Raw genomic sequence first — 24856 nt, forward strand, 5'->3', positions numbered from 1 at the left:
CCTGAATTTTCAGCTTCTCTCATCATTGGAAAATGCGTATTATATCTTGAGCTCAACTATGTAATGTTGAGTTGATACATGTAATAATGAGTCGATAAATGAGCACCTGGAAGCCGAAGTAAGGTGGTGAGAAAGAGAAGAGAAAGGGTGAGAGAGGAAGACTGGATTAAAGAAATCAGAGCCTGAAGCTAACCTCTATGTGAGCCTGTTTAAAATGTCCAGTCCAGAGGACCCACGGTACATTTCTCTTGGCCAAAATCTGGCCCTCAACAGGGACAGTTTCTGCCCTGGCTGACACCATGACCCCCTGCGTGAAAACCTGTGAGCGGCCGAGCTTTCAAATGGGAACTGTTTTACAGAAGAGTGAAGGAAACTACCATCCACTGAACCATACAGAGGGCCAGGCTCCATGTCCGTGACATTCTGCCTTCATCATCTCATTCAACCCAAAACAGTGACAGACAGTTATTTTTACATCCATTTCAAATAAAAGGAAATGTAAAAAGCATGCCGTCACTTCTCATCAGATTATCTTACTCTCCTCCTAGGAAGATAGATCTGCTTTACCACTCTTCCTGCCTTCCCAGTCCAGGCATGGATTTCTTTTCTGTATATCCCCCAGGCAAGGAAATTATCGAGCTGACTTCTCAGTTTGTATCACGAAAGCATTACCGTTTATTATTTCCCGGATGTAATGCAGCATCAAATAATGGTTTTCCAAATCGCACACTTTTTTTTTTTTTCTGTTCTACTCACACACATGCATATGCACACACAGAGACACACTGATCTATGCCCTCAGGCTGTTTTCTCCCAATGAGAGTCACTGATGTAGGAGAGAGAGGCAGACTCATAAACAAAACAAGAGAAGGAAAAGTATAAAACTGTGTGGTGACCACCTCCAGTTCCAGAGAAGCAGAAAGAGACTTCTGAACACTTTCAAGGCAATGGCAGCAGGGGGGAAGAAGGATATTACACCCACCTTCACCCTGAAGTTGATCCATCTTGAGCATTGGTTCTCAAAGTGCTGTTTCCAGGCCAGCAGCAGCAGCAGCACCTGGGAACTTGTTAGAGATGTCAATTATTGGACCCTACTGGAGGTGCCCTGAATCTAAACATGAGAGTGCCCCCACCGACCCGCCCAGTCTGTGATCCCACAGCCTCCCAAGTGATTCCAATGGACACTCAAGTTTTCAACCACTGGCCTAAAGCCCCTTCCAAACATTCACATTCTGGAAGTACACAGAGGTTTCATTATGAAGTATTTTCTATTCAACTCTTCCAAAATGAACCTGTGGACAGGTTGTACATCACATGTTCTCATGGCATAGCTCTTCAACTTTTTTAAACAAAGACATCATTTTAATGTCGTTTATATCCCTAGTATCTCGCACTGGTCCTAAACCTAATGGGTTGAGTGCAAGAACAAGGACATTGTGAGGATGCGTTCATGTGTATATGGGCACACATGTTTGTTCCTGTGTGGGTGGTCAGAGCTTAATGTCTTTATTGACATTTTCTAGGATGATAACATTTGCCTCCAAGATGCCCAGCAGCCCTAAACATTGCCTGGATCTGGATACTGTACAAGCTCTCAAATACAGTCAGTGGGGAATACCCTTTAGCCAGCTACACCCCACACATGGCTACTATGGCAGCCAGGTGTGATGAGTGATTCAGAAACCCTTTAAGTTTGAATTATAATCATAGCAGGAAGGAGATTCAATATGCGGCTCCAGTTCTTGGTGTTCCTTGTACTCAGGCTTTATATCACTCTAGCAGATGAAAATGCACTCGCCTGGCTGGCACACTTAGCCACTCCCATGGGACTTTTAACTGAGGGTGTTTTTAAAAAGCTTTCAAAGCAGAGCAGACTACAGGGGAGTTAGGAACATTTTGGGGACCTGTATATTTTGCATAGAAGCCTGTGGTTTTCAATGTGAGAAATTAACTTGTTTCTTCTATTAGACTGTTTTTTTCTTTATGGTGGCCTCTCTATATTTTATCCATCTTTGTATACCCCCTACCATAGCTCCTGCAGATACAGACCTTTGGCCCCCCTACTGCAATTGTTGAGATGGCCTAGAGTCGTGAAGTGTGTTATTTAAGGAGAGTGGCACAGGACTCTGACACAGGCTGGCCATCATAAAGAAGCACATTTTGGCTGGAAAAAATTCCAAAGAGGAAAATAAAAAGTACAGAAGCACCTTTTCTTACCTATGGGGCAAAACCATGAATTGAATTGGTATTTTAGAGAAATGCCTTTTCTGATCTTATTCTGACCTGTCTGCCCTTGCTGAATTGAAGGGGTTTCAGCAAGCTTGAAAGATGTCACTCTGGAAAAGACCAGCTTTTGCTGTGGGAACGCCACTTTCTCTTTTTGCCTTTAGAGGACATCTTCTTCCTACCTTCTTTCCTCCACACCGCTCAACCCTGTTCATTTCTAATTTCTACCTGTTTCATTTGCATATGATCAGTTTGTTCTTGTTTTTGTTTTGTTTTGTTTTGTTTTTTGCCATTGTCGAACCCAAGGTTTTCTCTGCAGTGGGTATTGGATAGTGTCTGACATTATTTACTTTCATAATAATTTGACAATGTTTACATCCAGGATTCTAGCCTGGTTGAATAACTTTTTGAATACAAGTCAGATGTCATTTTCTTGGTATTTTGTTCAAAGCTGTGTTATTTTTATCTAGTCCAATGTGCACTCTTGTTATTGTTTTGATTGCCTGTTGAGTAGGCTGATTCAAGGGTCACCTCTTTCCTACCTTATCCAAAGTTTGTTCATTTGTTGTTGTTGTTGTTCTGATCCTATTGCATTGTAGTTTTCAATGTGAGAAATTGTTTCTTCTATTAGACTATTTTTTTCTTTATGGTAGCCCCTCTATATTTTATCCATCTTTGTTTACCCCCAGCATAGCTCCTGCAGGTACATCAAAAGACCCATAATTGAGTACACATAAAAGAATTGATGTGCCACCTCGTTTCCTAAATATGACTGTTGCACTGTTTATTGCTATGTAACCAACTGTCTCAAAACTTTGAGGCTTAAAATAACAATTTAATTTTTGTCACAATTTTGTGGGTCAGAAATTTGGGGAGGACACAGCTGGATAGTTCATCTCCAATCAGTGTGGTGTCGGGAGGTAAAAGGATCCATTTCCAAGATGGCTCCTTTACTTCTGTGTCTGGCTTCTCAGTGTCCCTGGCCTGTCTCTCTCTGCGAGGCATCTCATCCTCCAGGGCCTGTCTGCATAGCTGGGGCTTTATAGCACCTCAGAACATTCAGACTGCCTACATGGTAGCTCATATAAGAAGTGTTCTAAGAGGCCAGGTAGAAGCTTAAAAGCTCATGGTGTAGCCTTGGAAGACCCAAAGATGAAACTCCAACCACCTTCCATTGGTCAATCAAGTAAGGCCAGTCTAGAGTTGAGAAGATAAGTCACAAAGCATTTGCAACCATCTTTAATCTACTACTACAACAATGCTAGTAATAAATGCAGTTAACATTTATAAGTGAGGGGCAAAACCTCAGTCTCCTCTACTATCCAATATAACAAAGTACAAGCTTTAAATATTTTGTCAGTTGTCAAAATGCATCAGATGGTGTATATTCATCTTTCGTTTTGAAAATATACACACTGGGCTGGGTGCAGTGGCTCACGCCTGTAATCCCAGCACTTTGGGAAGCCAAGGTGGGTGGATCACTTGAGGTCAGGAGTTCGAGACCAGCCTGACCAACATGGTAAAATCCCATCTCTACTAAAAAATACAAAAATTCGCCGAGCATGGTGGCACGTACCTATAGTCCCAGCTACTTGGGAGGCTGAGGTGGGAGAAATCACTTGAACCCAGTAGGCGGAAGTTGCAGGGAGCTAAGATCATACATGAGTGGCAGAGACCCTGTCTCAAAAAAAAAAGAAGAAAAACTATAGACACCCTAATAATAAATCAGATTTGTATTGATGTTTGCAAAGGGTAAAAGTTGGTTATCACTGGTTTAATTTCTCATTTGTCTATAATATTTTTAAAAGATACATCAGTATATAGCCACATGTGTGTATGACCACCATTGAGATGACATAGGTAAAAGTATATGTTCCATGACAGCAAGCTCACTGATACTAAGTGAATCTAAATATCAAACTGACTTTTCATTTCCACCCGTAACTATAGTTAAAAACACACTAATTTACATCTCACTCCTTTGAAAAGAGGCATGTAAAGCATGATCCCTGTCTCAAAAGGCTTAGAGTCTAACTAGAGAAGACTAATAATACTTATGAAACTACTAATCTCAATTGAAGGCATTATAATACAGTGCTAAAATGTGTGGCCCCTGCTTATGATAAGGTTCAAGCTAGTAAATGTAGGAAGACTAGTAGAATTTAAATCACTATTTATGCTTTGGGAGTCTGAGGTGGGAGGATCACCTGAGGTCAGGAGCTCAAGACCAGCCTGGACAACATATCAATACCTTATCTCTATAAAAATGTTTTTAAAAATTAGTGGATTGTGTTGGCACATGCCTGCAGTCTCAGCTACTCAAGAGGCTGAGGTGGGAGGATCACTTGAGCCCAGGAGTTTGAACATGCAGTGAGCTATGATCACGCTACTACACTCCAGCCTGAGTGACAGAGCCAATAGTCACTATTTGGCCAATGGGACCATAAAGCGTATTCTGTGCTAGAGCAGCAAAACCAAAGGCACAGCCCGGGAAGGAACATAGGAGCTTTAGGAGCTGAGCCTAACTCTTGAGATGGTGTGCACTGTGGAGAAGCAGATTTATAAGATCATGGAAGTGATTGGAGACAAAGTATAAGAGGTAAAAAGAGATATGAGATTGGTGCAAACATAATTGCTTTTTGCCATTACTTTTAATGGCAAAAACCACAATTACGTTTGCACCAACATGGATGGATGGATGGATGGATGGATAGATAACATTAAAATAAAAGTCGCTATTTGGCAACCACCACAGTCATAATTGTTTTAGTCAAAAAAATTAATAGATACTAAGAGGAGTGAACCAAAGTACAGATATTTGCATATTTGCAATCTCAAAGACTCTTGATATGTATGTATCTTAAGTACCTTGCCACAAGATGCATACTGTTGATAAAAGGAAATAATTTTATAGTGGAGAAGTGTTACAGATACCACTTTTACCAGGTGATCAGATTTAACATACAAATTGAGTATCCTTTATCCAAAATGCTTAGGACCAGAAGTGGTTCAACTTTCTGATGTTTTCAGATTTTGAAATATTTGCATTATATATTTACCCAGTTCAGCATTCCTAATCTGAAAATCCGAAATCTAAAAGGCTCCAATGCACATTTCTTTATTCATGTTGGGTCTCAAAAAATTTTAGATTTTGGAGCATTTCAGATTTTCAGATTAGAGATACTCTGCCTGTAGTAATGGAATAAATTGGTATCATGTGCCTCCTGATACAGTGCACTAAGAAGGACACAATATCATTGCCATGATATTCTTGCCATAAATATTAAAATCTATGAAGAAACATCAAGCAAATTCAAATTGAAGGACATTCTGCAAAATAACTGGCCTGTACTTTTGAAAAGTATCAAGATCATGAAAGACACCTCAGGAACTGTTCCATATGAGAGGAGGCTAAAGAGAAATAATAACTAAATGCTGCTCTGGGAACCTGGATTGGATCCTGAACTAGATAGAGACACTTGAGGAACAACTGGAAACATTTGAATAAGTCCTGTAAAGTAGATTAGACTATTACATAAATTAATTTCCTGAATGTGATAACTACACAGTGGTTATATAGCAAATGTGTTTTTAGAAAGTACATGCTGAAGTATTAAGAGGTAAAAGGGCGTTGCATTGTGTCTGCATCTTACTCTCAAATGTTTTAAAAAATTTGTCTCCAGATACAGATAGTTATTAAATGACAAGCAGAAGTGGTAAAACGTTAACCTTTGGGGAGTCTGTGGGATGGTGTGGAGGAATTCTTTGCAATATTTTGCTACATTTTTATACTTCCATTTTCTTTTTATTTAAATGTGTCCCCATTTAAGTATTTTAAGTCCAGATCTGAGCCAGACCACCAAAACTGAGTGGGATTTAGAGAGGCCAATGGGAGAATAAAGCGTATTCCATACTAGAGCAGCAAAACCAAAGGCACAGCCCAGGAAGGAGCACGGGAGCTTTAGGAGCTGAGCCTCACTCTTGAGATGGTGTGTACTGTGGAGAAGCAGATATATAAGGTCGTAGAAATGAGTGGAGACAAAGTATAAGAGGTGAAAAGCCTGCAGCGGAGCTATTATGTTATGCAGAGGACAGATTTTTGTGTAGAATTAGTCTACCTTTGGTCTGTGGAAAACGATCTATTAAACAAATTTATGGTATACAAAGATTTTAAACATAACACATACTTACATAATTAATGTAGAACAGTAGCTTTAGAAGCATCAGATTGTTCAATCATTCATAAGCACCGGCCAGCCCATCTATTCACTGAGCAGGACCTGAGGAACACAGTTCCTTTTACCTATCAAATCAAACCCCTTTTCCACAGTAAACCAAACCAATATGGATTTGCTCTGTGCTGCTCTTTGATTTTATAAGGACATTTAAGCATTTTTAGAGATGAAACCATGAACATATTTAGACCACTGTAATTTGGAGCCATGGGGAAACCACGCTGAGCAGGAAATCTTCTAAGTCACCAGGTAAGTCTAGCAAAAGTTTTTGATTGTTGTGGAAGACAAAGCTGAATGCAAAGATCCACTGTTACATTTACTTGAATGCTCTCATTGCATCCTCTGGGCATATTGACTTTAATAACACACTTACTCAAAGTAGAAAAAGACCTGTATTGTAATATCTGTAATTCTTGGTAGTGACACTTGCATGTTCTCTTTCCTTTCCCTCTCTGCTTATCCTTTCCCATTCCTGCTATATAAATATTCACTGATTCTTTAAATCACATTTAGTTAAGAGGGTTTTTTTTCTCTGTTGTCTTAAGTTGGTAGCAGGTTAATCCTGAATCTCTAATAAATGCAAATGGATTAAAGAAAATCATCAGTTTAAGATTATTTTAACTTCACCAGGATAATTGTTAATATCTTTTTGGTCCCATGGGATATGTAGGATTACATCAATTAAATTGGTCTCTTTAACTGAACACAGTAACGATAAATGTGACTATTGTGCTTTCACCAGCACCCTTTAGGTATTTAATTTACTTGGCGGTAATAGATTATCAGAGCAGTAAACGTGAGGCAAGTAATGTAAACGGCATAATGACGGTAATTATCTGAATGGATCGATTGCAGTGTTATTGCAACGTGATATTGTGGGTAGGAGTGAGATATAGACATCCCATATAAATTCCCATTTTCAGCTTTATTTCTGTACACATTTTTTCCAAGACATTTAAAGTGAAAACAGTGTGAAGTGGCATTTGCAGTTCTCTCCTTTATCTCTTCCCATTATCCTTTGTGCTGTTGGCTTACTAAAATCAGCAGACCCCACAAAAGGTAAATTTCTCCAAAGAAATCATGACTTTGTAGGACTGGAATTCTAGCATTTTCCTCCGTGATTCACGGTATACACATATTTGAACTGGAAGTTTCTTTGTAGATTGGCAAGTTGGATCTCTTTGTTTATTAACTAAGAAATTGCAAACCCAGCAATGATAAGTGACTTGCTAAAAGTTACTCAACATGACCTTGCCTAGTAAGACTGCAACAGAATGGAACTGGAACCTGAGTCTGCCCTTCCTTTTGGGCCGGAAGAGGAACTGAGGGGTTCCATCTCAGCTGCAGAGACGGAAAAGCTTCCATGGGACTGGACAAAAGCAATCCCTGAAGGAAACAGCAGAGTCAGTTTAGTTTGGTGAAGAATGAAGAGAAGAAACAGTCTGGGAATAACCAAAAACTGTACTTAAAAAGGGCAAACGGACTATCAGCCTGAGCGCAGAAGGATTGTGCTGTGTGGCAGATATCTGTCCATTATGAGACCTGAAAGAATGCGGCAGGAGGGACCTGAGGGACTGGGGCATTCACAGGTTTGTTAAAACAGGGATTCAGCCCCAAAGGAATAAGGTCAAAGCCAAGGATCAAAACTGTAACCCGAAGAAGAAACAGTGTTTGAGGAGTTCTGGAATTTGAACTGTGACTAACTTGAAATGATCTAACCTTGATCAAAATGGCAAGTCACTCTCAAACAGACTTTTCCTGGGGGTTTTCCTCAATTTTTGTGCCCTATTGTGGTTCAATCATTTCTCCCAAGTTTCGTTGTTGATTAAAGTAACAACTAACCTACATTTGAAACTTGTCAAGCACCTGCCAACGAAAACATTCATATCACCAGGAAACACAAATAAAACCACATATAACCCATGCCTTCTGCATTACCCGTAACAGAGAACAGTTGAATTTCAGATTACTGTAAGTAGAAAAATAAATACCAGATATCCATGTAACTCCTGCTGCCAGTGTGTGTGCCCAGGGAGATGGAAAGCAGAGGGCGCCAAGGAAATGAGAAAGCCCAAGGCCAGCACTGCACACAGGTGGACATGTGGCAGATCCAGTGGGCTGTTGGACAGGGCTGGAAAGTGAGCAGACCCAGGTGGCTGTCTCAGAGAGGCAGCCTGCCAGGGGAGAAGGAGATAAAGGGGAAAGAGGAGATGCAGTGTGGAGATGTGGTTGTGAAGGGGAAAAGGAAAAGAGGGAATTTCAAAGCAATTTCTTTTGCTACAGAAGCAAAAGAACATAAGACCAACCAGCCATTATCCATTAAGGAGGCCAAACCAAGGGTAGGGGCAAAGATGGAAGAAGCCTGTGTGAAAATGACACACCTTGGCGAAGTAGAAAGAGTGCAACTAATAAAATAGCAGGAAAAAAGCAGAGAAAGAAAGAAAGGTGATTGTTGGATATGTAATAGGAGGGAGTCAAAGGACATGGTGGGTGTCTCTGTGTGGGTGTGTGTACATGTGTGTGTGTATTTGAGTCAGGGTCTGGTTTTGTTGCCCAGGCTGTAGTACAGTGGCACCATCATAGCTTACTGCAGTCTTGACCTCCCAGGGCTCAAGCAATCCTCGAAACTCACCCTCCTGAGTAGCTGGGACTCCATGCATGTACCACCACACCTGGCTAATTTTTATTTTATTTTAGTTTTAGTAGAGACAGATATCTCACTATGTTGCCCAGTCTGATCTCGAACTCCTGGGCTCAGGGGATCCTCCCACCTTGTCCTCCCAAAGTGCTGAGATTATAGGTGTGAGCCTGTAATCACCACACCTGGCCAAAGGACATGATTTTAACAGTAACAAAGGAAGACAAAAAAAGGATAATGACACTGTTAAAAAATCTTCAAGAAGTAGACAGGAATGAGGCAGGAGAGGGAGGGACACCCACTCAATATATACCCTTTAATATAGTTTTAACTTTTGGATTCTTGTTAATGTTTTATGTATTCTAAAAAAAATGTAATTAAGAAGAGGAAATTAAATTTGAATACTATCAGAAACAAATGAACTGAACTGAATTTCAAATGAATAATATAACCACACTAAAAGGGAGAGAGGGGAAAACCCAACTTAATAACTTTGGAACACAGTGTTTTTACTTTATACTTTTGTCCTAAATAAAAACACACATCTGAACCTTTCCTAGCACTGGTTTGGATAGTGTACCAATTTTGTACGCATGGTAAGATTGAACAAAGGAGTTAAAATAATGCTGAGAGCCTGAGTTCTAACTGTACAAAAAGGAAGATTCTAATATGAAAAGGAGAAGAAGACACTAAAGAATCCTGTGGGGCTTGGGGTGTGGTGGGGGTGTTGAGCCTGTGCATGTAGGAGTGTGGAGAAATCCTTCCACTGAAAGGGACCAGAAGCAATGACTCCTTAGTAGCTACTGATACAGGCTAACACCCAGATCTTAGTTCCCAAATATCATTCCCCAAGTCAGAGGAAGTAGAATTCCTTCAAGAAATGCCTGATTTCAGGGATGACGCAAGGAAAAAGCAAGATGGTCCTGGAACATCTGTTTTTGCTGAAAAAAGAAAGTATTTAAGAAATAATGGGTACATGTCAAAAGGATACAGACACCAACTTAAAGGGGCTTGCCTCCCAAAACTGGAGTGATTTGAACATCAAAATTATCAGAATCGATGTTTGCATACTAATAAATGGAAAATCACTTACTTATAGAAGAATGTTGACTCATAAATGTAGATGGAAAAATGGAGTTAGAAGTCACCATATGCAACCAAGGTAATCAATGATTTGGTTAAAAATCACTGATGGTTGCTAAAATAGGTACGTGAAAGTTTGATGAGCAATAGGATATTTTCAGAGCCTTAAAATATCTCCCAACAAATTACTTATTAATTGCAAAAGGAAAATCAGTAACTTTATAGTGGGGAAATTTGACAGATGCTACTTTAACCGAGTGATGAAAGTTAACATGACCAGCAGCAGGTCCCATGGACATCACATGGCTGTTGTGATGCACTGAGAAGGGCCCAGCATCACCTGTGCACTGTTTCCACCAAATATGTATGAGGAAACTCCAGAGAAGCCCAAATTAAGGGATGTTCAAAAAAATAACTGGCCTCTACTCAGAAAGGAGGAAAAAAAAAAAAAAAAAAGGCAAGGAAGAAGAGGAAATAAGGGGAAAAACAAGAGAAGAAGAAAATAAAAAACATAAGAAGACAAACTATTCCAGGCCGGGTGCAGTGGCTCACGCCTGTAATCCCAGCACTTTGGGGGGCCGAGGCGGGTGGATCACCTGAGGTCAGGAGTTCAAGACCAGCCTGGCCAACATGGTGAAACCCCATCTCTACTAAAAGTACAAAAATTATTCAGGTGTGGTGGCAGTCACCTGTAATCCCAGCTATTTGGGAGGCTGAGACAGGAGAATCACTTGAGCCGGAGAGGTGGAGGTCACAGTGAGCCAAGATCGTGCCATTGCACTCCAGCTGGGCAACAAGAGCAATACTCCATCCAAAAAAAAAAAAAAGGCAAGGTATTCTGGATTATAGGGTACCTGATGGATGGCAATAACAGTCTAATGCAGTGCATGATCACAGATAGGATTGTGTATTGGAAAAAATTGCTATCAAGGACGTTATTGGGACAATTGGTGAAATTGGAAGAACTGTAGATCAGATTATGGTACTGTATGAATTTCTATTTCCTATATTTCCTGAAATTAACAACTATATTTTGATTGTACAAGACAATGACTTTGTGATGAGGAAATACACATGGAAATATTTATAAATGGATAAAAGGCATCATGTCTACAAGGTACTTTCTAGGTGCAGAAAAGAAATAGGAAGGAATCAATATAGCAGATGTGGCAAAATGTTAACAATTTGTGAATCTTAGGAAAGGGTTTGTGGGATTCTTTATACTATCCTTTTTGTTTTTTGATACATAATATTTTATGTATTTACGGGACACGTGATATTTTGTTACAAGTGTAGAAAGTATAGTGATTGTGTCAGAGTATTTGAGGCATCCATCAGCTTGAGTATTTATCATTTCTTTTCTCTCTCTCTCTCTCTTTTTTTTTTTTTTTTTTTTTTTTCTGAGATGGAGTCTCACTCACTCTGTCTTCCAGGCTGGGGTGTAGTGGCATAATCTCCAATCACTGCATCCTCCACCTTCCAGATTCAAGTGATTCTCCCACCTCAGCCTTGCAAGTAGCTGGGATTACAGGTGTGCACCACCATGCCTGGCTAATTTTTGTATTTTTAGTGGAGACGGGGGTTTCACCCTGTTGGCCAGGCTGGTCTCGAACTCCTGACCTCTAGTGATCCACCGCCCTCTGCCTCCCAAAGTGCTGGGATTACAGAAGTGAGCCACCACACCCAGCCTATCATTTCTATGTGTTAGTAACAGTTCGTGTTCTCTCTTCTAGCTACTTTGAAATATTCAATACATTGTTGTTAACTATAGTCACCCTACCCTGCTGTTAAAAAAAATAGAACTTATACCTTTTATTTAACTATATATTTTGTCTAACTGTATATCTGTACCCATTGACCAACCTCTCTTCATCCCCTCTCCCACCTACCCCCCATCCCAGCCTCTGGTATCTATCATTTTATTCTCTACCATTATGACATCCATATTTTTAGCTCCCACGTATGAGTGAGAACATGCAATATTTGTCTTTGTGTGCATGGGTTATTTCACTTAACGTGACTTCTAGTTCTGTCCACATTGCTACAAATGACATTATTTCATTCTTTTTTATGGCCAAATAGTATTTCATTGTGTATACATACCATAATCCATTCATCCATTGGTATAAGTTTGAAATTTATTTCCAAATAAAAAGTTTAGAAAACAGATGGGAAAAAACTATGAAGTTAAAATGTTGATCTGTGTACCACCTAAAAATCATACCATAATTCTGAAAATACTGATTTCGATCACTATACCCCTACTTCCAAATATCAAGAAGGATTTTAGAGAAGGGGCAGGTAGAGCCAAGATTGCTTGGGGGCTCAGAGCGGGTGGTCATTGTCATAGCCCTGGGAAGGGTTCACTGGCCCAGTTGAAGATTGAGACAGGAACCTGCAGTGGCTGCAGTAGAACTAGGTCACCTGAGGTGGAAGGCAGCTTCAAACCATCATTTCTTGCTCCTTCTAAAACCTAATAAGCTTCCACTGATTGCTTTTCTTTCCCCTTACTATTCCACATATCAACCTCATAACCGTATTCAAACGCATACCCACATGGCTCTAAGGAGGGAGAAAGCAGTACTATTACAAGAGTGTAGGGAAAGGGAGGCTTAAGTATAGTTCAAAGCTTACATTTCTCATTATCTTATGTTCATAAGTCATTGACTAACAATGGAAATAACGTATTTAGTTTGCATTTGGAATTATGCTTTCATGACTTTATGTCAGATTCCTTTCTGTGGCCTAAACAAATATTAGTCTGTAAGTGTGTGACAGGCCTTAATGAAGTGGATGAAGGCATTTCTCCCATTTACATTTTCATAGAATGAAATAAACATTGTAGTCTTTTTAGGGAACACTGTCACATCAAGCCGTGATTTGATTTTCTACCTGTTCGGAATATCAAGTTCTGCACTTCTTGAAGTTGTCATGTATTTTAGTGAGCAAGTCAGTAAGACAGAAGTCATCCCTGCAATATTTGTAATAGTATGGCATGAACTTGTCAAAGGTACTTCTAAAAGATTGTTTTGGATCCCGAGGAGATATATTTAGGAACTGTATGGAATAAGTTGTCACATAATACAACATTGCATTGATTTATTTGTGTTATTTTTGTATCTTACTGCAGGCAGAGAATTCAGCATTGGCTTTGGAGAATGAAAATCAAAGGGAACAATATGAGCGATGTCTTGATGAGGTAAGGGGGATGGAGAGACTCCTGATCCAAGGCTGGACTAGTTAGGGTTCCCTTAATCTGATCTCAATACATGTGTGTGCCACCAGTCTCCACAAAACATCAGCATGTTCTCCTCCAAAGAAATGTAGTAAACATGTAGCCATTGAAAAGGAAGGGTGTGTGTATGAGGGTGTGTGTGTGTGTCTGTCTGTCTGTCTGCCTCCCTCCCTCCCTAATTCCTTATACAGGCATCTGTATATTCCTTTTGGTTATTGTTTCATATTCTTGGGCCACAGTTCACTGTATGATAAATTCTTTCTGTCCAGTAAGTGTGATCCCTTCCAATGAATGAGAAAAACCACCTCGGGGCGTGCTGCATCTCCAGTTGGATACCATTTCTGAAAAAGCAAATCCTTGATAGAGTGGGTGGGGATGATGTTCACAGTTGGCAGCCAGAGGGAAAAAAAATCAGTAGGTTCAGAACAAGCCAAGAAGAGAAAGAGAAGTGAGGAAGAAAACTGGAGCAGAATGGAAGAAGACGGGGCTATACGCATAAGTAAACTGGATAAATATTATGTGATGATAATGAAGAGATGATGGCAAAGATGGTAGGCATTTGAGAGTTTCTGGGAGGCGAGGGGAAAATGGGCAGGTGCTCAGAGCCCACGTCCTCCCCCGCTGTCGCCTCACACCATCAGGGCCCACACCAATCACAGATGCATTGGGTCTCTCCCTGCCGTGATTGGCCGTTCGCTCCCTGACAAGTTCTCAGCTAGGTAGGACCTGTCAGTGATTGGAGTTGTTATTTAAATGAGATCACTTCATTAGTCATCTGTCCAGCACCTTAAAACTTTATTGTGTTCTGGGTGATTCAGTTTGAGATTTGTTACAATGTACCTGATGCAGATTTTAGAAAGAAAAGAAAAACTGCATTCCATCTGGTTCCAGTACCTTTCCAGTGGGAACTGCCAGTATATCGTCAGTCTTTTTCTCCCTGCTATCCATGAGGGAAATCTCTTCTAACTCCTCTTGATATTTCTTATCCTCTCCATCCCCCTCTCCTCCCATGTACTGTCCCATAAGTCAATGGGGGGATCTGTAAGGAACATATGCTCAACTCCCAGCAGTGATGCCATATATAACTCTTGTTCCCTTCAAACTGGAAGCAGTCTCTCTCCTCTTAAGATCCAGTAGTCCTTGGCGTCTCCTTGCACCAGTGGTTTTTAAAATATGATCCCTGGACCAGCAGCATCAGCCTCCCCTGGGGCCTCGTTAGGAATGCAGATTCTCAGGACCCACGACACACCTACAGAATCAGAGACTCTGGGGTGGGGCTCAGCGATCTATGTATCAACACGCCCTCCCCATGATGCTGACGCACTTGACAGCTTGAGACATTGTCATCATCATACCACTTTGTATCGGTTACTTATACGTGGTTGAAGAACTCTCAAAATGTTCCCAGAAAACTGTTTAATATTAGATATATTAATTGTTTAATATTCCCAACCACATACGTTAGTTACTCAAGCAAAATGGTATTTGCAAGTCTCTGCCCTGTCAGGACCTTAAAAGACCAGAATAATCTTGACAATGTCCAAAGTTAAAAGAAACACTAAAGTTAGTTGACTGTGACATGGCTCAGAGTCTAGTGAGGCCAGTTCAGCAGCCCTCACTGCTCCCCAGGCTCGTGGTCCAGTCATTTTAGGGCAAAAGAGACCAAATAGATCCAAGGATATTAAAAGGAACATACAGTACCTTTGGGTCATATATATTGATTAGCAAAGTTTCACTTTAACCTCCTGCACAGAAATTTCTGCTGAGATTTTATCTGCATTTAGAAGTCAGATTTATGTGACTCACGCCACAGAAACTTTGTCCCAGTTCTTCCACAGGTCAACCCTCCCCGTCAATCAAAGCACTCACATTTCTTTATGGAAACTCATAGTCTATTTTCTGTGTGTTTCCCATGCCTGCATTCTGTAGGTTTCATCAGAATGTGTGGGACAAAAATATAAGTTATCCACAAAATCATTTCATATAAAGTTTCCACTGAAGACAGACTTTTTAGACTTTTTAGACAGACTTTTTTTCCTCTGTTCTTAGTTGCAAAAATTAACTGTTGCCAAAGAGGTGATTTGCAGCAAAGAACTGCCTCTGCGCAATACACATGTTTTGTATTCATGAATACTGACCCCTGATTACACGTGCAGGTTGTTTTATGACTAATTGCATGAGGGTAGATAATCCATTTCCACACATTGTAAGAGAACACTCTCAACGGGGTAGTTGAATGTAGTAATAATGCCAACTGGAAATTCTTTTCAAGGCTTTTTATACTAATTAAACAAACTAACAAGGTAAGGCCTCATGTAAGTGTTTTCCTTGCTAGTGGATGTCATCAGACGTACACAGGTGGATAAAATGTAAACTTAAGATGTTTTTCAGACAGGCACAGTAGCTTATGCCTATAATCCTATGACTTTGGGAGGCTGAGGCAGGAGGATTACTTGAGCCCAGAAGTTTAAGACCTCAGTCTGGGCAACACAGGGAGACTCTTGTTTCTACAAAATAAAAAAATAAATAAAATCATAAAACCTAGGCGAGTGTAGTGGCATGTGCCTGTAGACACAGCTACTTGGGAGGCTGAGGTAGTAGGATCGCTTGGGCCCAGGAGGTCCAGGCTGCAGTGAGCCATAATCCTGCCACTGCATTCCAGCCTGGGTGACAGAGTAAAACCCCATCTCAAATAAATAAATAAAATATTCTTCAATCCTTTTTGCACTGATTGTTATTTTCTGGGAAATGAGGAACATTTTGAGGATTTGGGGAAAACACTTAAGAATCTGTTTTCCAATAAAAGAGCACATTTATTCAGAAGGTAACAGACTCACATTCCTAGATACACACATATATACCCTGGCTTGCTAAGGCATGCACCTTCACAAGTGCACACACCCACAAATGCATGTGCACACACCTGTATACAAACAGGTGTGCATGCATACACTTCATCATCACCGCTACTGCTCCCTATCTCACCTCCCTGCCTTGCAGTACAAACGGAAAACCAAGGGATTAATCTTAGAGTTCGGAGGTTTGCATGTTACAATCAAGCTTCTTAGTCTAGCTGTTTGACAGACACTTACTGGCAGGCAATGACTTGCTATTTATTCACAGTATTGCCTTGGCCACAGTTTCTTTCATACCTGCTATTCCCTTGTAAAGAAGTAAAATAACATCCAAAACCACTGCGTTGCACTTTGATGGATTTGGTTGTATCCTGAAAACCTTTACTGGCTGTCAGCCTCACCCAGGTCCTGAGAGCTCATGGCACTCACAGGCTGGAAGGAGAAGTGCAAGGGATGGACAGTCGCAGAGTAGGGAGGTACGAGAAAGTCACAGAGCAAATGAGCTGCACTGTAGACTTTGGAAACACAGAATGCAGTCACCAGGGGGCAGGAGGAGCAGTAGGTAGGCGAGCAGAGGCGGGGGCAGAATTGGAAAGGGTGTCTTTCAGCAGAAGGAGCTGCAGCAGGTGAGGTCTCAGATCCAGAACAGCAAGTGCTTCTCCTCCGTACCTGCTTCGTGGACTTACCTGAGGACCTTTAAAAATACTGCTGGCTGTGTCACACCTCAGAGATTCCCATCTGACTCTGCTCTTGGGCGGAGCCTGGGCTTTCTGGTTTTTTAAAGCACCACAGGAGATTATAACATTCATCTGGGGTTGAGAACTACTACAATTAGATTATCTGAATGCTGTGCTTTAGAAAGCATTTTCAGAAATTTTCAGTAGAAGGATAAAAGCTCCCGCCACCAAGTTTAGATACAGTAATAGAAGAGCACAGACCCATGTGGAAGTTTTAAATTACTTCTGACTCCACAACAAAGTCTGAGATGATATAAAGCTACAAGCAATAAAATAAAATAAAATCATATCCCAGTGTTTCTCAAGGTGTGTTCCTGGGAGCCCTTGCATCAGAAAGATATGTGGTGGTTGCTAAAATTGCATATCCTTAGACCTCATTCAGACCTTCCCAATCAGTATGCAGGGACAGGAAATTGGCAATTTTCACAAACATTCCAGGAGGCTTCTGCAGGAAAAGTTGGAGAAACTGCTGTTTCCTCTCCAATCAGAACTGGGCCCCTACAGTCAGTGACGATGGTTAGAGTTGAGTTATTTTCCAACCTCTACACTTCAGAGCTCAAGGATGTTGAAAACTAGACCTTTGGAGGTAGTTCAGAAATAGACAAAAAAAAGAATTTTAAGTAAGGGTAGAAGTAGGTTGCTGAGACTATTTCTCACCTGTCTCCCTGAACCACATGCTACTTTCCTAGCCTGGATTGTAGACTCATTTCCAGGACATTCTCAGGCATATCCCACAGCTGGGCCCTACGTCATCTTTAAAATCAAGGTTTTGGCTGGGCATGGTAGCTCACGCTTGTAATCCCAGCACTTTGGGAGGCCAAGGCAGGTGGATCGCAAGGTCAGGAGTGCGAGACCAGCCTAGCCAACATAGTGAAACCTTGTCTCTACTGAAAATACAAAACATTAGCCAGGGATGGTGGCGGGAGCCTGTAGACCCAGCTACTTAGGAGACTGAAGCAGGAGAATCGCTTGAACTCAGGAGGTAGAGGTTGCAATAAGCTGAGATTGTGCCATTGCACTCCAGCCTGGGTGACAGAGCAAGACTCTGTCTCAAAAAAAAAAAAAAAAAAAAAAAAACAAGGTCTTGATAGATAGAAATGGAAGACGATCCTACTTGTCACCTTCATATGTTCACAATACTCATTTCTTGGAAATTACAGATGATCTACTCCTTGTTTGCCCCAGATTCTATCACCTTGGAGGCAGTCCCTGCATTTCTTCTCTCATTATTTCTGCAGGACCCAGCAGATTCCTGGCCCACACTAGGTGCCTAATGCATATTTGTTGAATGACTAAATGAATGAATGGAGAGTATCAGCAGGAAATTAATTTCCAAATTAGTGTTTCCCCAAATCCCACATACATATTTAGACTAATTTCTTCAGTTATCTCTTCAGAGATGAGCACTCATTTATTATGCACTAACCCAAATGATAATCCAAAAATTAATCAGCTGAAAAAAATAGTAGACCTACTTCAAATACTCTGATTTGAATTAGAAGAAGAGAACTTCATGGGCTTTGGATTAGGAAGACTAGGGTTCACTGTTCACCCTTTTCCAATGTTGTATGGGGCTGTGTATTTACCTCTTTGAGCTTCTTTCTTGTTTGTATCTTACAGGATTGTTTTACAAAATAAATGAATAATACAAATGCTTATTGACTTACATTTATACATGTATATTATGTGGACACACACAAAAACACACACACATATACATACCCCTCATGTCCTTACAAGTAAAATCCCTTATTCTTAAAGCATTTTTTCTTAACTGCTTACCTGAACATGGATTATATTTTCCAAAGTTCGACTGGCCTGATTCACATTTAGGGGTGACTGCTTTAGATCAAGTCCTGCCCTAGATGGTTTCACTGATTATGTCTATCATCTCATGCCTTTTTCACAACTTTAGAGGTAGGCAGCTCCCCTATTTTATGGATGAGAAAAGTCAGGTTTCTCTCCCATCCCCTGTGCATGTCAGTGTGTGAAGTTAACATAGGCACTGTTTTAACCCAAGTCCATGTTCTCCATGCTTTCTCCTAGCTGCCTCAGTGCAATCAACCAAGCTCAGAAGCATAGAACACCTCTTCAAAGCACATTTTCAAAAACACGTGCTTTTCCTGATTAGATTTTTCAGTTACTTTGTTGACACAACAGTGGCTTTGCATGGTGAAATAGCTCATGAAGGTATGAAAGCAAGCCCACTAGCCAGGAGAGGACTGTCAAAGCATAGAGCCATTGGAGATCCTCACTCCCCACACCCACAAACCTGAAGCTTCTCCACCCTCCACCCCAGCCCTTGGCTGAGAATTCTGTCTGTGAATAAACTTCTTGGTGTGCCTTCTTACTCAGCTTCAAGGACTATTTTGCAGTAAAATAATAGACAACTTCACAGCCCCAGCTTTTCCTCCCTCTGTACGCCCACTTCCAGGAGAGTGCATGGAGGAATCACGAGCCCTGGAAGTTTTTCAGGGAAGAAGAGCAGAGTTTTGTGTGAGTAGAAGATCAGCCATGTGTTAGAGGAGCCAGATTGTCTGAGATAATTCTTACTGAGAAGGAAACACGAGATGTACTCAGGCGCTCTCCCTGTCAATCCTGTTTCACCTACAGCCCTGCTCCATCTCCTAGGAGCAAAGGGGAGCAGCCTCCAAGGACAGCCTAAGGGAGGCTATACTACAAGCTAGTGGCTTAAGGACTGCCAGCTTTGCTTTTCCAGTGTGCTTCAAGTCCCTTGCAGCCTAACCCAGCTGCTGGCCTTTCTCTGGAGAGGAAAGCTGGCAGATGACATTGGAAGTGATTTGTTTTCACTAGCTGGGCCTATAGGTGTGTGATTATTTGCAACCCAAATGCTTAGGGCATAATGCTAGATTGAGAGCAGGGGCACATTCCAGGCATTATCTTTTCAACCTAGTAGAGGTTGCAGGCACAAGCTCCAAGCAACTGTCCTATTTATGCATCAGGGAAGTTAGCCGTTAAAAGCAATAACAAAACCTCAGACACTGTCATTATAGACAGTATGGAGGAAAGCATCTGTATCATCTGCCTGCTCTTTTTCGAAGAACCGGCAAGTCCTTCTGGGTAACATAACCTCCTGTCAGTAGGTAAAGAAATAAGGCATTCATGTATCTTTGTTCAGTTTTCAAGTGGAGCAAACAATTTTCCCAAGTACATGCCAGAAGAAACTGTGTTAGATATAGAGTCTCTAAGCCTATAGGGCAACTGCTTGGATTGCGAGATATAACGTATTTCCTCCTGTGGGCTGTTAGAGTTAGGATATTAGTCCGTGTCTCCTGATAAATCATGGAGAGAGCTATTTTATGTGACCACTGTTACCAGAATGGTTTCAGTGAGAGACCAGTTGGGAGAAAGAAAATATTGATATTGGGCAGTTTTATGAGAATGTAAATCAAATCCAAAGTTTGAGATCCAAAAGAAGTAAATTATTTATGGCATGAATTAACTTTGGTACCTTGTTCCTGATTCAACCTGCATGAATAGTTCAATTCTTCTGTTTTGTTTTGTTTTGTTTTATTTGCCAACAATAAAATAGATGATATGTAGTTTGACTTTGAATTCTCAGTTACTTATGAATTGGAATGAATGCTGGAAAACTGACATTCACTATTATGCTATTGGTCAATTTGCTTGGGTTGGATAACATTTGTCACTGTTGTGGTCACATACAAATAAAGTGATAAAGGAACATGGGGCCTCAGTTAATGAAAGTATAGTTTACTTTGGTCTGTGGTAGTTCTGTAAGTTGCGCTTCACTCAAAAAAAAATCAAAAATACCTAAGAATATGTTTTCTTTAAAATCATGGTTTCAATGAAGAGTCTTTCTTTTTACTTAATGTCTGCAATGTAACTTTGAAAAGACTTTTTCTGATGGGAAAAAAATCCTTCTTGTGCATATAATTTAACGAATCAATTACAGATAATCTGATTTTAGTCATTTCCTGCTAGTGGTGTGATTGCTTTCTAACCAAAAGTTGACGACAGCCTGTGTTTTAATTTTCGATGAGACTTACTGGTAGCCAGCTGTCATGAAAGATGTACTGTTTGTCATTATTGAGTCAAAAAACAATTAAGCTCCATGGAAACGCTCTTACCATAATCTGTTCCCCTATACTAGATAGAGAAAGAAGCACAAATAATTGAGCATCACCAAAAATAAATGTGTTACCAAGAGAGAAATAACACGAAAGTGTCCCTCAGTCTCCAGTTGAATGTAAGAATTACCATGATGATTAGATGTTTGTCACACTGTGTTATAATTGTGTTTTTGCCAACTCGCTGCCAGATATGAGTCTTTGAAGTCAAGGACCATGGCCCAGTCAACTAGCTTTGCAAGTAGATACTCAGAAAATTTATATTGGATAAGTGAAGGAAGAAACGAATGAACCAGAGTGCCTTATATCTAGGATATTTAAGTATTTGGATTTAGTCTTTCATGCTGTCAATTTCAGTTATCACATTAAATGTTTACAGTTTATGTATTAGCTGGAACATACCACCCACTTCACCTGTCCACCTTAATTTTATCAATGGTAACCATGTAGCTACATAGCTTCAAGGTAATAGTGAAGTTTAGTAGGTGATTCTATGCAAAGTGTTTTGAAATATGCAGATGAAAAAGAAATCTTAGCACAAATACATACAGTAATAATGAATGGTTACCTGGAGAAAATGCCAGATACTTGAAATACCAGGAACATGTTACTGGTTTTACCTGTGGTCCTTAGCTGGAATTGTGTTATATGCCCGCTCCTGAACCAGTCACTGGAATTGCTAAGATTGGCTTCAATTAATCAAGATTCACTGCATTGGGCTGAGGAGGGATTTAGGTTCTTCTGCTGTCCCAAGCTGCCTGATACTTGAAGAAAATGAGGTCTCTGAAAATATTACTAAGAATTATGTTTGGTTGTTTACTGGAAGAAACTCAAAATAACAGTGACTAGCTTATTTCCCTCACATCGATGTTCAATAGACAGCACAGCTCCATAACATCCTCAGGACCAAGCTTGTCCTTTTCTCTGTCCAGATATCCTTCCTATGTGACTGTTGTTGTCAGGGTAACTGCTGAAGTTCCAGCCATTGCTGTACTTCCATTCCTAGTCAGGAAGATGATGAAGGGTGAGCCCCCTTCTTCTTTGAGACTTCCTGTAAGCCCAAGAGAATAGTCTGCTTACGTCTTATTGTCCAGAATTTTGTCACATGGCAACATTTCACTACAGGAGTAGCTGGGAAATGCAGTTGAATGTGCCCAGCCCCAAAGGATTGGGTTTGTTACTCAGGAAAAAGGACAAAAATGGATGTTGCAGTAAACAACTACCAGATTTTACTACAGGTAGCAACAAGATGGTAACATAAGCGAAAACATTGAAGATGAAAGCGGAACGTAGAGGAAACAACGAGTTGTCCCTATGGTTGACCGTTCAACCTATCTCTATTGCAAATAATATGAAACAGTGAAATAGACAGCAAAGGAATAGGAAGGAGAGGCAAGGGACATTGTAAATCAGTGAAGTGTAGAAACTGTGTGCAGATAATTAGGACTGTGTTTTGCACTATATCATTTTTTAGCCTTCTTGGAGTATATGAAAGGATATCATTTTTCCAAATATGGAAATGTGAAAGTCAAGGTATGAATGATCTTTTAAGTGTAACCATCTTAATTAGCAACAAGGTCACCTTTGGAGAAAGCAAAATATTACCTAGAAGGATAGGCTTATTATGAAAATAATCAGATCTCTGGATGTAGAGGAAAGAGGCAAATGAGGAGCTAATTAGCTACAATAAGCTGCGAGAAACGTATTGGTAAATTAGAGTCAGTGCCTATAAAGTCTCATTATTATAAATGACAAGTTTTTCTTTATTTTTTAAAGGTAGCCAACCAAGTTGTTCAAGCTCTGCTTACTCAAAAGGTAGGTCACTTTCGGGCTTTGTTCTCTTTAAGGCACTTATGTGACTATATTGGAACTCACGTTGTTAAGCTAGGAAATTGTGATTGATAGATGCAATACTTTTGTATTTATTCGCTTAGTGAAAATCGTGTGTGTTTTAGATAGCATACGAAGTATCATGAGTGGCCAATAGAATTTGTATAAGAAATCCAAACTCTCCGTAAAATAATAGAAAGCCTTTTGAAGATGATTTTCATGTACCCAGATGAGTAGCAAACCCATCATTTTTGTTTAGTAAATGCAAACTTTCAGTAAGTTGGTGAATTCTCCCAATTCCTGTAAAATGAGTATCTTCTTTTGGACAGCATTAACGCAAGTCTAAAATTCAGCAAGGGATCTTTGAAGTTAGTAAAGTCATTTAATTTCCCTGAGCCCTAGTTCCTCTTCTGTAATGTGGGAAAAACAGTTCCCACCTCCTGGGACTGCTGTGGTGACCCTACCAAAAGAAGCAGGTAGAACAGTTACTGCAGTCGTTTGTGGTACATATAAAATAATGGTAACCACTGTACCTGAAATTTCCATACCTATGTGTTTGCTGCCTTGCCATTCTTCCTTCAGACAATATCAGATCACATTATCTAGGCACAGACAGTAAATGCAGGTCAATTTTGCCCAAATTTGGCTGTTTCAGTGAATTTTATAGACTGTTTTCCATCTCTGGCCATGATGCTTTTGAGAAGCTAAATTTTAGTTCCCTCAGATTTTGTCTACTTTGATTTCTGTCTGTGAAATAGAGACTGATCCCAAAGAAACTTTTAGATCCTGCAGCATATTCAGGATGATGTGACAAATGGCAGCAAAATAATTTGTGCCATTTTGATTTTTTTAATTGAAAATAATTGTATTAGGGGTTGACTGCTTCTCATGGAGATATTTAAATATTCTTCAAAATTTATATGATACAGGCATTGTGATACTTTTGCTAGACTTTCTTGCCTACTATTTCTGTCAAAATGTCATGGTTCCTTCTAAAAATAATTTTAACTGCTTCCAGTTTTACACTAACATGCCTAAATAAAGATATTTGAGTACCACTTATGTAGAGTTAAAATTAGGCTCCATTGTGAGCAACAGAGATCCACAATGAGGTGGCTTAAATAAGCTAAAATGTTAGTTCTTTCTCACATATAAGCCGCCATGTAGGCAGAACTGGGATGGTAGCTCTGCTCCATGAAGTCCACGGGGTCCCTAGCTTCCATCTCTGTATTTCATGGAATGTGGCCTCATTTTCAAGGTCACTTCACGGTCCAAAAGGACTATGCTAGCTCCAGTCATCACATCCACACATTCTAGCCATCAGGAAGGGAAAAAAAAAAGCTGAGGAATATGAAGAAGATAAAGGGCATACAGCAGCTGTCTTTTAAAGGACACTTCCAAAAGCTTTCATACATTACTTACACACATCTCCTTGAACAGACCTTACTCACACAACCACACCTAACAAACCCAGCAAAGAAATCTTTGTTCTGGGTGTGTGCCCAGCTGAAATTACTTTGGAAGAAGGTGAGAAATAGATATTGGAGGACAAATTGTAATTGCTGCTGCAACATTTTTGAATGCTTTTTCTTTTTCTAAGGCTTTAATTTCTCCATTGTTTGTCTCCTGCTTGAAACTCTATGATGACTTAGTTACAAACCTAAGGAATGGGGGAGTACTATTGCAGCTCTGTGTACAACTGTTGAAAGACTTCTCATGCCTGCTTTTGTTAATGGTGCCTCAGGAAAGAGACAAGGAAGCCGTCTGGTACGATAAAAAGAAAAAGGGGCCCTTCAGGTCAGCTGCAAAAAAAAAAAAAAATAGCTACATAAATCCAAGTAATAACTAGTAAACAGATAAATCTACCTTGGTACAGTTAAGCAGTGAGACACAGAAAGATGTGCT

The 24856-nt window shown here is 40.2% G+C and overlaps 1 protein-coding gene across 3 annotated transcripts in view; it reads left to right on the forward strand.

Moving 5' to 3' along the window:
- The window catches only part of NCKAP5 (NCK associated protein 5), an 881023-nt gene that overhangs the window by 658265 nt on the left and 197902 nt on the right, over nt 1-24856 (forward strand). For all 3 annotated transcript variants that reach the window (XM_033231708.1, XM_033231709.1, XM_033231707.1), the window contains 2 exons: nt 13313-13381; nt 22898-22936. In XM_033231708.1, coding sequence (XP_033087599.1) covers nt 13313-13381; nt 22898-22936 — 108 coding nt within the window. The remainder of the gene's footprint in view (nt 1-13312; nt 13382-22897; nt 22937-24856) is intronic.

The sequence above is a fragment of the Trachypithecus francoisi genome, unplaced genomic scaffold (genome assembly GCF_009764315.1).
Source record: "Trachypithecus francoisi isolate TF-2019V2 unplaced genomic scaffold, Tfra_2.0 Lachesis_group13, whole genome shotgun sequence".
Classification (NCBI taxonomy): domain Eukaryota; kingdom Metazoa; phylum Chordata; class Mammalia; order Primates; family Cercopithecidae; genus Trachypithecus; species Trachypithecus francoisi.